Source organism: Haliotis rubra, unplaced genomic scaffold (genome assembly GCF_003918875.1).
Source record: "Haliotis rubra isolate DU_JTF1 unplaced genomic scaffold, ASM391887v1 Scf15, whole genome shotgun sequence".
Taxonomy (NCBI): Eukaryota; Metazoa; Mollusca; class Gastropoda; order Lepetellida; family Haliotidae; genus Haliotis; species Haliotis rubra.
The window spans coordinates 3,562,062-3,578,294 of record NW_025765447.1 but is presented as its reverse complement, the minus strand read 5'-3'; the positions used below and the strand labels follow the sequence as shown (position 1 = coordinate 3,578,294).

The following is a 16,233-nucleotide window of genomic DNA, read 5'->3' as shown; positions in this document are numbered from 1 at the left end:
CGTTGCTCTAAGGCGATTGCAGTCTCAATAAGGCGAGGGGCTGGGTACCAGTCTACCACAGACTATACAGAAGGATTTGGACCTATTTTAACCACTTAGGCAAGATTAGGTATTTTTTAACATATCTTATTGATATGAATGTCTTCTTTCTACGCTGAAAGACACGAAACATCTTAAGACATCTGGTTTGTTTTCTTAGCGGTGTTCAAAGGGAGGTAACCAAGCCAATCCACCTTGCTTATGTCCCTTTGTTTTCCCGACACGGCGGAAAAGATTGTGTTTGTTGAGAAATTGCACATGCTGTAGGTATTTAATTGTTTGTCGCCATGCCGCTTCCAGCTGCTCTCGCGGCGAGGCTCGCAAAACGAGGGATTGTAAAGGAAGTGGCAAAGAAGCCTGAACCTAAACTACCAGGTGAGTGAATATATTGTGACCTGAAGGCAAATTAGCAATGTGAACGTTGTGTGCTTCATTGAGCGAGTGTGTGTGTGTGTGTGTGAGTGTGTGTGTGTGTGTGAGAGAGAGAGAGAGAGAATGAGAGAATTATCCCTCACCTTGTGCATCTTGTATACAATGTTAATTGGAACATATGTTCATTTGTTTGTTCAACAGAGGAGGTTGAGGAGGTGTTTGCTGAGGATTATGACGAGCCAGCTAAACCAGAGCCTGAAGATCCGGCGTTGCCAACAAAAGCAGTTGAAGACTATGCTCAGCCTGGAGTGCTCCCCTTGAGTTCAGAACCCTTACTGTATGAGGCTGTAGCGTGTCCAAACAAATCCAACCCCTACCATCAGTGTGAAGCCTACTGCAGGTATGTACCATCAGTGTGAAGCCTACTGCAGGTATGTAACATCGGAGTGAAGCCTACTGCATGTATGTACCATCCGTGTGAAGCCTAGTGTAGGTATGTGCCATCAGAGTGAAGCCTACTGCAGGTATGTACCATCAGTTTGAAGCCTACTGCAGGTATGTACCATCAGTGTGAAGCCTAGTGTAGGTATGTGCCATCAGAGTGAAGCCTACTGCAGGTATGTAACATCAGTGTGAAGCCTACTGCATGTATGTACCATCCATGTGAAGCCTACTGCAGGTATGTACCATCAGTGCGAAGCCTACTGTAGGTATGTACCATCAGTGTGAAGCCTACTGCAGCTATGTACCATCAGTGTGAAGCCTACTGCAGGTATGTACCATCAGTGTGAAGCCTACTGCAGTAATTGGTAATGTGTACCTACATTACTGTTCTTTGGTTTAGCAATAAGGCTGTCAGAATGCATAAACAGATGTACATTTGACAGAAATGCCTACCCTGTCCATGCTGTCGCCACAATTTAAACATACAACAATAGAAATGGTATCATGCATTGTTCAGATCTGTTTTTACCAGCAGGTCAGCAGATTTATTCACAAAATTCTTAGAATCTGGACTTTAAAGATATGTTCATTGAGAGTTCTTGAGTTAGCTGATCAGGTATGTGTTTCAACCGACAATGTATTTCTTCCCACAGAAAAAGATATGGCTTGAGAGAGTTCAAGACAGACCCGGTCATGCTGAAGCGAAGAGAGCGACATCTACGTAAATACCCACTTCCCGAAGGCTGGCAGGAAGTTGCTGATCCTAACACGTATGTTGTTATCATCTTCTTATCAAAGCAACAGTACACTGTTTTGTTTATTTAATCAACGTAGCAACTTTTACAGTAATTAAACAAGTTTTAGGGTGAGTTGCTGCTGTTTGTTGTGTGTTTCAGTTTGGTGCTACTACTGTGTCATGCCTAAATATCGGTAGATCTCTTGCTCTTGCTCGGGAAGTACCAACATATAGGCACTCGTATTGTAAACATAGTATGACATGGGCACTCATATAATCATTCTCTTCCCACAGAGGTTACTTGTCATATCTTCCTACGAACGTCTGTTCTAATACGGCCATGTTTTCCTGGTACTCGTAAAATTCCCTAGCGGCAAAAAATCATAACATAAATTATCTCCCTTCTGTCTATCCAATCAGAACACGTGTTACATCGACTTAGATCCAACTTGACTAATACAAGCAAATGTGGGGCCACAAACATCCCTCCTCTGCCGGGGACTTGTGTTGATGTGACACACAAGACATTTAATGGCTAGCTTGTCCGTTGTCAACGACGGCGATGGAGACGCCATTGCATGACTGAGTTCTCTCTAGAAGAAACGTTTGCACATTGCGCAGGGAAAGAGGTTCTAGTTTTTCTGAAGCATACGAAATTACCGAGGCCATGCGAATGATCACTTTTGAAACAACGTCGCTGATTGCACAACTAAATCTGATTGCAACCAATCACGAATCCTGAACACTCGCACCATGAAAGGGCCGTATTAGAACATAGGTTCGTAGGAAGATATTACAAGTAACCTCTGTGGGAAGAGAATATCATATAATATCCCCTATGTCTGTTTCAGGGGCCGCTACTACTACTGGAACCTGGTGACGGACCAGGTAGCCTGGCTGTCCCCTTCTCACCCCAAGGCCCAGATCACACTTCCAGCTGAAAAACTGCAAGGTATCTACTACACAGCTGTCTAGATATTTAGATTTTACAATAACTGAACATTAAGAGATGACTTAAAGCATGATAAGATTGTTCAATCCTCCATCCATACTGTCTGTTGAGATCTACCCAAATCAGACTCATTGTGTTATGCTGGGTTTTGATGACAGTGTGTGATGTGTGTTATAGCCGTGTTGGGGAAGGTCGGTGGAATGCTGGACATGGACGAGCACAGTGATGAAGAGGATATGGACACCGGCAAGGGGATGGTGAGTAGTCAGTGGTAACCTTATGGGCCGAGACCTCCTTCCAAAATGAGACACACTGACCTTGGCGTGTTGCCAAAGTAAGACTCATGGACCGGGGCCTCCTTCCACAGTGAAACTCTTGGGGCGGGGCCTCCTTCCAAAATGTGACACATTGACCTTGGCGTGTTGCCAAAGTAAGACTTATGGACTGGGGCCTCCTTCCACAGTGAGACTCATTGACTGGGGCCTCCTTCCACAGTGAGACTCATTTTCTGGGGCCTCCTTCCAAAGTGAGACTCATTTTCTGGGGCCTCCTTCCACAGTGAGACTCATGGACTGGGGTCTCCTTCCACAGGGAGACTCATGGACTGGGGCCTCCTTCCACAGTGAGACTCATTTTCTGGGGCCTCCTTCCACAGTGAGACTCATGGACTGGGGTCTCCTTCCACAGTGAGACTCATGGACCGGGGCCTCCTTCCAAAGTGAGACTCATGGACTGGGGTCTCCTTCCACAGTGAGACTCATGGACTGGGGCCTCCTTCCAAAGTGAGACTCATATGGACTGGGATCTCCTTCCACAGTGAGACTCATGGACCGGGGCCTCCTTCCAAAGTGAGACTCATGGACTGGGGTCTCCTTCCACAGTGAGACTCATTTTCTGGGGTCTCCTTCCACAGTGAGACTCATTTTCTGGGGCCTCCTTCCATTGAGACTCATGGACTGGGGCCTCCTTCCAAAGTGAGACTCATGGACTGGGGTCTCCTTCCACAGTGAGACTCATGGACTGGGGTCCTCCTTCCACAGTGAGACTCATGGACTGGGGCCTCCTTCCACAGTGAGACTCATGGACGGGGCCTTCCACAGTTCCACAGTGAGACTCATGGACTCATGGGGGGCCTCCTTCCAAAGTGAGACTCATATGGACTGGGATCTCCTTCCACAGTGAGACTCATGGACTGGGGCCTCCTTCTACAGTGAGACTCATGGACTGGGGCCTCCTTCCACAGTGAGACTCATGGACTGGGGCCTCCTTCCACAGTGAGACTCATGGACTGGGGCCTCCTTCCAAAGTGAGACTCATGGACTATTGTCTCCTTCCACAGTGAGACTCATTTTCTGGGGCCTCCTTCCACAGTGAGACTCATGGACCGGGGCCTCCTTCCAAAGTGAGACTCATGGACTGGGGTCTCCTTCCACAGTGAGACTCATGGACTGGGGCCTCCTTCTACAGTGAGACTCATGGACTGGGGCCTCCTTCTACAGTGAGACTCATGGACTGGGGCCTCCTTCCACAGTGAGACTCATGGACTGGGGCCTCCTTCCACAGTGAGACTCATGGACTATTGTCTCCTTCCACAGTGAGACTCATTTTCTGGGGCCTCCTTCCACAGTGAGACTCATGGACCGGGGCCTCCTTCCAAAGTGAGACTCATGGACTGGGGTCTCCTTCCACAGTGAGACTCATTTTCTGGGGTCTCCTTCCACAGTGAGACTCATGGACTGGGGCCTCCTTCCACAGTGAGACTCATGGACTGGGGCCTCCTTCCAAAGTGAGACTCATGGACTGGGGCCTCCTTCCACAGTGAGACTCATGGACTGGGGCCTCCTTCCACAGTGAGACTCATGGACTGGGGCCTCCTTCCACAGTGAGACTCATGGACTGGGGCCTCCTTCCACAGTGAGACTCATGGACGGGGGTCTCCTTCCACAGTGAGACTCATGGACTGGGGCCTCCTTCCACAGTGAGACTCATTTTCTGGGGCCTCCTTCCACAGTGAGACTCATGGACGGGGGGATCCTTCCACAGTGAGACTCATGGACTAGGGCCTCCTTCCACAGTGAGACTCATGGACTGGGGCCTCCTTCCACAGTGAGACTCATGGACCGGGGCCTCCTTCCAAAGTGAGACTCATATGGACTGGGATCTCCTTCCACAGTGAGACTCATGGACTGGGGCCTCCTTCTACAGTGAGACTCATGGACTGGGGCCTCCTTCCACAGTGAGACTCATGGACTATTGTCTCCTTCCACAGTGAGACTCATTTTCTGGGCCTCCTTCCACAGTGAGACTCATGGACCGGGGCCTCCTTCCAAAGTGAGACTCATGGACTGGGGTCTCCTTCCACAGTGAGACTCATGGACTGGGGTCTCCTTCCACAGTGAGACTCATGGACTGGGGCCTCCTTCCACAGTGAGACTCATGGACTGGGGCCTCCTTCCACAGTGAGACTCATGGACTGGGGCCTCCTTCCACAGTGAGACTCATGGACCGGGGCCTCCTTCCAAAGTGAGACTCATGGACTGGGATCTCCTTCCACAGTGAGACTCATGGACTGGGGCCTCCTTCTACAGTGAGACTCATGGACCGTGAGACTCATGGACCCTCCTTCCACAGTGAGACTCATGGACTGGGGCCTCCTTCCACAGTGAGACTCATGGACTATTGTCTCCTTCCACTTTGAGACTCATTTTCTGGGGCCTCCTTCCACAGTGAGACTCATGGACCGGGGCCTCCTTCCAAAGTGAGACTCATGGACTGGGATCTCCTTCCACAGTGAGACTCATGGACTGGGGTCTCCTTCCACAGTGAGACTCATTTTCTGGGGTCTCCTTCCACAGTGAGACTCATGGACTGGGGCCTCCTTCCACAGTGAGACTCATGGACTGGGGCCTCCTTCCACAGTGAGACTCATGGACTGGGGCCTCCTTCCAAAGTGAGACTCATGGACTGGGGCCTCCTTCCAAAGTGAGACTCATGGACTTGGGCCTCCTTACACAGTGAGACTCATGGACTGGGGCCTCCTTCCAAAGTGAGACTCATGGACTTGGGCCTCCTTACACAGTGAGACTCATTTTCTGGGGCCTCCTTCCACAGTGAGACTCATGGACTGGGGGATCCTTCCACAGTGAGACTTATGGATCGAGGCCTCCTTCCACAATGAAACTCATGGACCAGGAAGTGGAGCAGAAGCCTCCTTCTACAATCAGATCTTCCCAGATCTGTGGGACTCCTTAGACATTCAACTGATTAGATGGCTTTGTTTCATGGAGGATTTGCTAAATATTCTTAGCTTGACTTGTCTAATGTTCTGTTCATGGTTTGAATGTATAAACTATTTACAAAATATGAAATGCTCCAGCCAACAGTGCCCCATAAAAGTGTTCCTTTAGTGATACCCCTGAGCTTATTTGGGACTTTCTTGCAGAGTGATGACAGCAGTTCGGAGGAGGAGGAGGAAGTAGAGCAGAGACGACGTCGTGATAGGCGACATGACAGGGACCGCGACTGGGACCGTGACAGGGACCGAGATAGAGACCGGGATCGAGACAGGAGGCGGCGAGATGATAGAAAGGGTGAGTGCACTTGATGAGCATGATGTTGTGATTGGCATCATGTTGAAACAGGTTGTTCATTATGTCATAGTTGGCGTAGTGTAGACACCACTATTGTTCATGATTCAGATGGTTGTGTTATGTTGACATCAGTTGTTCATGACCTAGTCATGGGTATTTTGTTGAAACCAATTGTTCATGATGCAGTCAGTATTTTGTTGAAACCAATTGTTCATGTGCAGTCGGTATTTTGTTGAAACCAATTGTTCATGATGCAGTCGGTATTTTGTTGAAACCAATTTTCATGATTACGTTCTTGGCATTATGTTGAAACCAATTGTTCATATTGTTCATGATGCAGTCGGTATTTGTTGAAACCAATTGTTCATGATTCAGAGGGGCGGTGGGGTAGCCTAGTGGTTAAGGCATTCGCTAGTCACGCCAAAACTCCTGGTTCGATTTTCCCACATGGGCACAATATGTGAAGCCCATTTCTGGTGTCACCAGCCATGATATTGCTGAAATATTGCTAAAAGTGGCATAAAACCATTCTTACTCTATCTTAAGCTTCCACTAATTTTGACATGCAGATAAATAAACATGACAATCAAATGTATATGTAACTGTATTTTCAGGTCGAGGAAGAGATGGCCTTGACCCAATGGATCCCGCTTCATATTCAGACATTCCTCGGTAAGGAGAACACAGTAATTCATATGTAGATGGGCACAGTGGAAAAGCCAAGTGGTTAATGTAGTTGTTTGTCACGCCAAACGCCCAGGTTCGATTCAACATATATGGGCACAGTATGTGAAGTGCAAGCCTGATATCCCCCTCAGTGATATTGTAGTAATATTGGCTAAAGTTGTAAACCAGAGCCACACATGTACAGACGTAGAAAGGATTTAAAAGGGTTCTCTGTACACCTTTTCAAAATTGATATTTACACTGAACCAACTAAACATTATTAATCAAATGATTAGTTTTTCTGTGAAATGATCTATCTTGATTTCTTTTTGTAATTTTGGTTGCCATTGTTTTTTTATGAATTTTTTATCAGTCCATGTGATAATTTCTAAGATTGAGGGGTAAATGACAAAGTTATTCCACTGGTACTGATCACTAGGGATGGGTATTGCAGAGAATATTCATATTGCGATATATTGCGATGCGAAAGCATATATTGCGATATGCATTGCAATATATTGAATGAAGTATTTTTAAACAAAAAACTACTTATAATCGAGTTACTGCTTGATTTATAGAGCAAAAACACAACAAAATCACTATGCTTGATTAAGCTTTAATAACAAATTTTAATCATGATAAAATAAAAATGTGAATAATATTTGGCAAAAACGAAACAAGGAAATATCTGTAGATTTCCGAGTGTTACGACGTTTTCCGAATGCATGTCAAAATACCGGTTTTCGATCAGCGTATCGCATTACGTATCGTTTTCATGTCTGAACCGGTAAATACCGGTAAACCGGTTATATTACGCAGCCCTACTGATCACATTAGAATGAAGTTCACAGTTAATGGCAATCAGACATTGCATGGTAACAAAAGGAGACAACAATTAGACTTGTTTAGATAGAGTGAGGTGATATCTGCCTTCAGATAAATAATTTTTGAACCTGTAGCGCCATATAGTTGTAATTTTGGGGAGTGCTGCATTAAACAACAAACCATAACAACCTGTATTTCCAACTGTCCTTGATGGGATGTCATAGTGAGTTATCTCCCTTGTTCATTTACAAATGATGACACAGCAATATTTTAAAGCAACCCCTGTGGGCATGATCATCAGCATCACTGTCAGGACTCGGCTAGTGATGATGCTCACATCAACCACTAATCCGCTACTTATGTCATTGTATCTACTATCTAGATGTGGAATGATTATTCACTGCATCGTAGGAGATGACTCACAAGTTTGATCATTTACCTGTAATACATTTGTGGAAATATGGACTAGTTTTTGGTTTGCTCCTTGTATCCACCTTTTTATCATATCGAATATAAGGTGTGCGATTAACCATTAAGCTTGAATTTCTTGTGAATGCAAACGCGGGGACACATCGCGTCAACATTAGGCATAATTGTCAGAGTGCCATTGTACAAAACAACCTCAGTGTTACAATGTTCTAAGTCTATGTTAAGGTGTGACCTTGGGAATTCTAATCACAAGAGTGCTAAGATTACTTTGTGCAGTGGCGCCCAGCACATTGAGTATGAGGTGTAATGATGGGACTACAGTTCCTCTTTTACTGAATTATAGCCCCTTCATCCTTTGTCATGTGGACTCACATGAACATCCAGGTTAGAACTGGGCCCTGTTCCTCAAAGCGATCGTAGCGCTACGACTGTCGTAAGTCTATGTTAAAGTATGGGAGTTACGATCATCTTAGCGCTACGATCATTTTGAGGAACAGGGCCCTGGTCTTCAGCAAAGGATGCTAGTTGTAAGAGGCAACTAACAGGATCAGGTGGTCAGGCTCGCTGACTTGGTTGACACATGTCATCGTATCCCAGTTCTATATATCGATGCTCATTCTGTTGATCACTGGATTGTCGGGTCCAGACTTGATTAGTTTCAGACCACAACCATATAGCTGGAATATTGCTGAGTGCTGTGTTTAACAACAAACAAACTGGTGTATTCACCTTTGTCCATCTGTTGCAGTGGGGGCTGGTCTGACGGACTTGATCAGCGAGGTAAGGCCAAGACGGGCGTGGACGTCACAGCATCAGGACCTCTCTTCCAGCAGCGCCCCTACCCTAGCCCAGGGGATGTACTCAGAGCTAATAGGGCCATCGCTGACAAGAAGGCTGATACATGAATCTCCTAATGCATCATCTGAGGACAAAACAAGCTGAGCAGAAACATCCATCACTCTGATCATTACGACATACGACAACAGTATAGGAGGTTGTTAGAAGAAGTTTTATGTTATGTATGATGTCAATAAAATAGATGTGTACAAACTGGTTGTGGCTTTTTAACCCAAATGCTTGATTGTTGGAAAATACGACCAAACACATGATGATTACAAAGCCAGTTTATGTCACCTTGAATAGACTGATGGAATTACATAATTTTTGACAAAGTATAAATAAAATGTACGTTTTACACATAATAAAAACATATTTGAAAATTATGCATTAAACTTGTTCTGGCATTAGTAATTAGATCTCGAGAAATATTCCAAAATGCTACACTGCAACAATGTTTGTAAAGTGTTCACTTCAGGAGTATCGTCTGAAGAATAGAGTTTAAGATTTTAACTCTTACCTACCAAGCACTAAATGGAACTGCTCCACTCTATCTCCAAGCCCTTGTCTCACCCTACATCCCACTGAGGAATCTCAGATCTGCCGATCAATCACTTCTTGTTGTGCCTCCATATAAACTCAAAACTTTCGGACATAGATCCTTCAAACATTCAGCTGCTTTCCTGTGGAACTCTCTCCCTACAGACATTAAATCTGCTCCAACTCTCTCAAGTTTTAAATGTCATCTAAAGACATTTCTTTTTCTTCGCTACTGACTGTCTTGTGTTTTTGCTTAGAGCATGGCCAAGTGTTGTGGAGTCAAGCGCATTACAAATGATCTATCTATCTATCTATCTATCTATCTATCTATCTATCTATCTATCTATCTATCTATCTATCTATCTATCTATCTATCTATCTATCTATCTATCTATCTATCTATCTATCTATATATATATATATATATACTGAAAGCCATTAAAAATGCAATTTGACATTCATACTTTCTTTACTCACACTAATTTCAACATATATAAACCTAACTGGCAGATATGGTTTAAGTGAACATCTGTGAATAATTTCATCAGAAAATGTCCAGTCAACAACAACATCAGTGACGCAACAACGTAATCAAACAAAGGAGGGGTCACTTGCAGTCAATATCGTGTGTGTCCACCGTGCGCTGCAAGACATGCTCGCAGTCTTTGGGGCATTGAAAGACACACTTTTCTCAGGAACAGCTGTTGGATGGTCTGCAGCCTCTGATGGTCTGTGGTCTGATCATGACACCACCCCCTCCAAAACGATCATGTTCAAGGACACAGTTTGGCGCAAGTCTTTCTCCTTTACGTCGATAAATCTGTTGACGTCCATCTGCAAAGGATAAGTTAAACCTGGATTCATCTGAAAAATGACATCTGGCCATGTCCTGTTGCAAAGATTGGCCCCATTTGCTGCCCATCGCTGTCTGGCAAGTCTGTGGCGAGGCAATAAGGTTGGACCACGGTATCGGGTGGCGACACACCGATGTTGAAGGCAGCAAGCGCCCTTGCACCTTTGGGCGCTGAAATGACGTTGACTTGTCCCAATCGCCTCCTTGCCTAATCATCAGCTGTTTGGAACCGATTTTCGCAAGTGTGAAACTCGGATATTGCGGTTTTGTCGAGCTGTTATCACAGGTGGTGCACCAGGTCGCGGACGATCAGCAACACTTCCGGTAGCACGAAAACGTTGTCTGAGTCGACTTACAGTGGATGGATGCACATTAAAGTGCCTGGCAATCATCACATCTGAAGCACCTTGGCTGACCATACCGATAACCTGATTCCTTTCGTCTTGTGTCAAGTGTGGCATTTTCTCAAAGTGATTGAGTTCCACAATTCCTTGTGCTTTTACAGGGCCTGGGTGCAGGTAATGCATGTGCACAACGTGTTTCATGAATGTGGTTGTGTTTACGAGAAATGTCAAAGGTTTAGTTTTAAGTATCAAAGTTCATGTGAGAGGAATGCTCCGGGTCTCGAACTCGAAATGGGCCAGAATAACAGCCTTTTATCCCTACATCCTCTGTATCGCAGGAAAAAATCTTCAATAGAACTTTGTGAGTTTCAGGACAAAAAATACCAATTGCGTTTTTAATGGCTTTCAGTATATATACACGTTCATGTGTTAGATGATGAAGACAAAGCCGGAATGATGTTGCGATAGGTAATAGCTCGCCAGTTATCACATAAGAAAGTCTTCATATAATACAGTGTCCAATAAAAATGTTAATTTGTATACAACCATGCCCGTAGAATATATGTGGGTCAATAAATACGTTTGTACAGGATGACCACATGTCAAGGGGCCGATATCATTAGACATTAGATATGATCGTGTACATCCTTTGGCACATAGTAAACATGGGCCCCCAGAAAGGCCGATATCATTAGACTTAGATATGATCGTGTACATCCTTGGGCCACGTAGTAAACATGGGTCTCCTGAAAGACTGATATCATCAGACATTAGATATGAACGTGTTCATCCTTTGGCCAAGTAGTAAACCGGGGCCCCCAGAAAGACCGATGTCATTAGACATTAGATATGATCGTGTACATCCTTTGGCCACGTAGTAAACCGGGGCCCCCAGAAAGACGGATGTCATTAGACATTAGATATGATCGTGTACATCCTTTGGCACGTAGTAAATATGGGCCCCCATAAAGACTGATATCATCAGACATTAGATATGATCGTTTACATCCTTTGGCACATAGTAAACATGGGCCCCCAGAAAGACCGATATCATCAGACATGAGATATGATCGTGTACATCTTTTGGCCAAGTAGTACACCGGGGACCCTAGAAAGGCCGATGTCATGAGACATTAGATATGAACGTGTACATCCTTTGGCCAAGTAGTAAACCGGGGCCCCCAGAAAGACCGATGTCATTAGACATTAGATATGATCGTGTACATCCTTTGGCCACGTAGTAAACCGGGGCCCCCAGAAAGACTGATGTCATTAGACATTAGATATGATCGTGTACATCCTTTGGCCACGTAGTAAACATGGGCCCCAGAAAAGACCGATGTCATTAGACATTAGATATGATCGTGTACATCCTTTGGCACGTAGTAAATATATGGGCCCCATATAGAGACTGATATCATCAGACATTAGATATGATCGTTTACATCCTTTGGCACATAGTAAACATGGGCCCCCAGAAAGACTGATATCATTAGACATTAGATATGATCGTGTACATCCTTTGGCCACGTAGTAAACATGGGCCCCCAGAAAGACCGATGTCATTAGACATGAGATATGATCGTGTACATCCTTTGGCACGTAGTAAATATGGGCCCCCATAAAGACTGATATCATCAGACATTAGATATGATCGTTTACATCCTTTGGCACATAGTAAACCGGGGCCCCTAGAAAGGCCGATGTCATGAGACATTAGATATGATCGTGTACATCCTTTGGCAAATAGTAAACATGGGCCCCCAGAAAGGCCGATATCATTAGACATTAGATATGATCGTGTACATCCTTGGGCCATGTAGTAAACATGGGCCCCCAGAAAGACTGATGTCATTAGACATTAGATATGATCGTGTACATCTTTTGGCAACGTAGTAAACCGGGGCCCCCAGAAAGACCGATATCATTAGACTTAGATATGATCGTGTACATCCTTGGGCCACGTAGTAAACATGGGTCTCCTGAAAGACTGATATCATCAGACATTAGATATGAACGTGTTCATCCTTTGGCCAAGTAGTAAACCGGGGCCCCCAGAAAGACCGATGTCATTAGACATTAGATATGATCGTGTACATCCTTTGGCCACGTAGTAAACCGGGGCCCCCAGAAAGACGGATGTCATTAGACATTAGATATGATCGTGTACATCCTTTGGCACGTAGTAAATATGGGCCCCCATAAAGACTGATATCATCAGACATTAGATATGATCGTTTACATCCTTTGGCACATAGTAAACATGGGCCCCCAGAAAGACCGATATCATCAGACATGAGATATGATCGTGTACATCTTTTGGCCAAGTAGTACACCGGGGACCCTAGAAAGGCCGATGTCATGAGACATTAGATATGAACGTGTACATCCTTTGGCCAAGTAGTAAACCGGGGCCCCCAGAAAGACCGATGTCATTAGACATTAGATATGATCGTGTACATCCTTTGGCCACGTAGTAAACCGGGGCCCCCAGAAAGACTGATGTCATTAGACATTAGATATGATCGTGTACATCCTTTGGCCACGTAGTAAACATGGGCCCCCAGAAAGACCGATGTCATTAGACATTAGATATGATCGTGTACATCCTTTGGCACGTAGTAAATATGGGCCCCCATAAAGACTGATATCATCAGACATTAGATATGAGCGTTTACATCCTTTGGCACATAGTAAACATGGGCCCCCAGAAAGACCGATATCATCAGACATTAGATATGATCGTGTACATCTTTTGGCCAAGTAGTAAACCGGGGCCCCTAGAAAGGCCGATGTCATGAGACATTAGATATGATCGTGTACATCCTTTGGCCACGTAGTAAACATGGGCCCCCAGAAAGACCGATGTCATTAGACATTAGATATGATCGTGTACATCCTTTGGCCACGTAGTAAACATGGGCCCCATGAAAGACCGATGTCATTAGACATTAGATATGATCGTGTACATCCTTTGGCCACGTAGTTAACATGGGCCCCCAGAAAGACGGATGTCATTAGACAGTAGATATGATCGTGTACATCTTTTGGCCAAGTAGTAAACCGGGGCCCCTAGAAAGGCCGATGTCATTAGACATTAGATATGATCGTGTACATCCTTTGGCAACGTAGTAAACCGGGGCCCCTAGAAAGGCCGATGTCATGAGACATTAGATATGATCGTGTACATCCTTTGGCAACGTAGTAAACCGGGGCCCCTAGAAAGGCCGATGTCATTAGACATTAGATGTGATCGTGTACATCCTTTGGCAACGTAGTAAACAAGGGCCCCCAGAAAGAAAGTTTTGGAAAGCTGTCACTTTTATAAAACAGCTAACAGAAACAGAAAAATTGGATTCAAGAATAATGTTATGTTGTGCCACAGTCGATTGCCTGACTTCCGTTCTGATTATTATGAATGAGTGAGTGAGAGAGTTTGGTGTTACGCCGCTTTTAGCAATATTCCCGCAATATCAGGGCGGGGGACACCAGAAATGGGCTTCACACAGTGTACCCATGAAGGGAATCGAACCCGGGTCTTCGGCGTGACAAGTGAACGCTTTAACCACTCGTCTACCCCACTTCCCCGTAGGTATTTGACGTTTACAACCTAAATAATGAAAAAATAATGTGCAATTGTTGTAGCCACAATCATGGAATTCTGGCGTGCTCGGATGGAGTTACTGTGCGAACCGGCAATGCGGCGTTCCGGAAACATCGAGTTTCTGTTGCTGTGAAATTGGTCTTCAGTAACCCATGCTTGTCGTAATAGGCGATTAATGGTATCGGGTTGTCAGGCTCGCTGACTTGGTTGACATATGTCATCCTATTCCAGTTGCGTAGATCGATGCTCATGATGTTGATCACTGACAAATCTGGTCCAGACACGATTATTTAAAGACCACCGCCTTATAGCTGGAATATTGCTAAGTGCTGCGTTAAACAACAAACAAACCAGTCTATTGGCACAGAGGAAAATATTTCACATTACATCCATACAATGTTCAATGTTCCACCTCATACTGACCAGGTTCTGTACCTTATCCACTGTTGGCGTTATCACACCTCTCTATATAGTCACACCATACATTATAATCACGAAGTGCTTGCCACCGAGAAAGTAATGTCTGTTCAACAATGTTTATGTTATTGTGAACATTTCCTTTTTCCGTTTATTACAAATTTGTTGCTTCCATTCTGTGTGTCTCATCTTCTGAGAAGGCATTCAATTGCCAATAATACATACAACTGGCCTCTCAGTGAAAAAGGTGGTGTCTTTAAAATGAGAGGTGTGCCTTGCGGACGTACACTGCCTTGTTTAGTTTGGACGTTTGGCATGTGTTATGCAAGCAGGCGAGAAAAGCTTCTTTTAAGGCTTAATTTCTGGCCTGAACACCAGTCAGGTAGCATGACTAGTGATGATGATCCTTTATGACAAACATATTTCTGTAAGTCAGGGTAAGACATATATGTTCAAGTTCTGAATGTGGAATGGTGGGTAGCCTGGTGGTAAATGCGTTCGTTCCTGACGCACAGGTTCGACCCTCCATAGTTGTAACAAGGTGTGGAATAAAGGTGGCTAGTCCACTGATTAAAGAGCCTGCTCACAGGCGAATGGGTACAATGCAACAAATTAATTCTCCGTTTCCGACGCAATGATATAGATGGAACATTGCGCCTAACACTCACTCACTCACTCACTCCGGCAGACACTCACTCACTCAGAAATAACATTATCAACATCAGTTAACTATCAGCGGAGATTTATTAAAAACGAAAATGAAATAAACGTCACAGCATTTAACCGATACTTTTCCTAACATCAGATACGCCATAAAATACATTAACAATAAATGAACATTGATTAAGTGATTAACAAACATCACAACATAGATGTTAAGTCTGATATTTACTTGATCTACGAAAATTCTTGTAACATGTGCCCCGGGAAATTAATCTCTAGTTCACAAATGATGTAAAACAGTTAAAACCATCATATACTGGACAAAATAAGTTAGGGATATTGGTATTTATATGATTGATATTTTATCAGCGTGTCAATGAATGAATAGATCATTGTTCATAATTTCAAAATTTACATATATATCCCTAACTATTTTTGTCCAGTATATATCCAAAATATTAAAGTAATGAAGGTTCACTGAAAAACTTCTTGACATAAACAATCAAATAATTGCACCATTTTCACGTTCAGATGAGGATATGAAGGATACACGAATTTATCCATGTCACAAATCACCAGGTTACACAACACGTAATCCTTTCAAGAACACCGGGTGTCGTTAGTGTTAGTTTACACGAAGGTGTCATTTCGATCCTGTTTTTTCAGCACATTTTGTGAAGTTTCAAGGATATATACACCCTTTCACCGTTCAACCAGGTAATGTTTGTCTGTTGTTTGTTGTGAAGAAACGATTAGGTGAGTGAGTGAGTTGGGTTTGTACGCCGCTTTCAGCAATATTCCAGCAATATCACGACAGGGGACACCAGAAATGGGCACACATGGTACCCATGTGGGGAATCGAACCCGGGTCATCGGCGTGACGACCGAACGCTTTAGCCACTGGGCTAACCCAAACGAGTAG

At 44.3% G+C, this 16,233-nt stretch overlaps 1 protein-coding gene across 1 annotated transcript; it reads left to right on the top strand.

Annotated features, from left to right (window-relative positions):
* The first annotated feature begins 229 nt into the window (after positions 1-229).
* LOC124270207 (polyglutamine-binding protein 1-like) lies at positions 230-9,103 on the top strand. Its single transcript, XM_046705243.1, has 8 exons — positions 230-414; positions 613-811; positions 1,509-1,625; positions 2,443-2,543; positions 2,721-2,800; positions 5,986-6,133; positions 6,748-6,805; positions 8,802-9,103. Exons 1-8 carry the CDS (start codon positions 327-329, stop codon positions 8,956-8,958), a joined length of 948 nt encoding a protein of 315 aa, XP_046561199.1. The 5' UTR covers positions 230-326; the 3' UTR covers positions 8,959-9,103.
* The last annotated feature ends 7,130 nt before the right edge of the window (positions 9,104-16,233 follow it).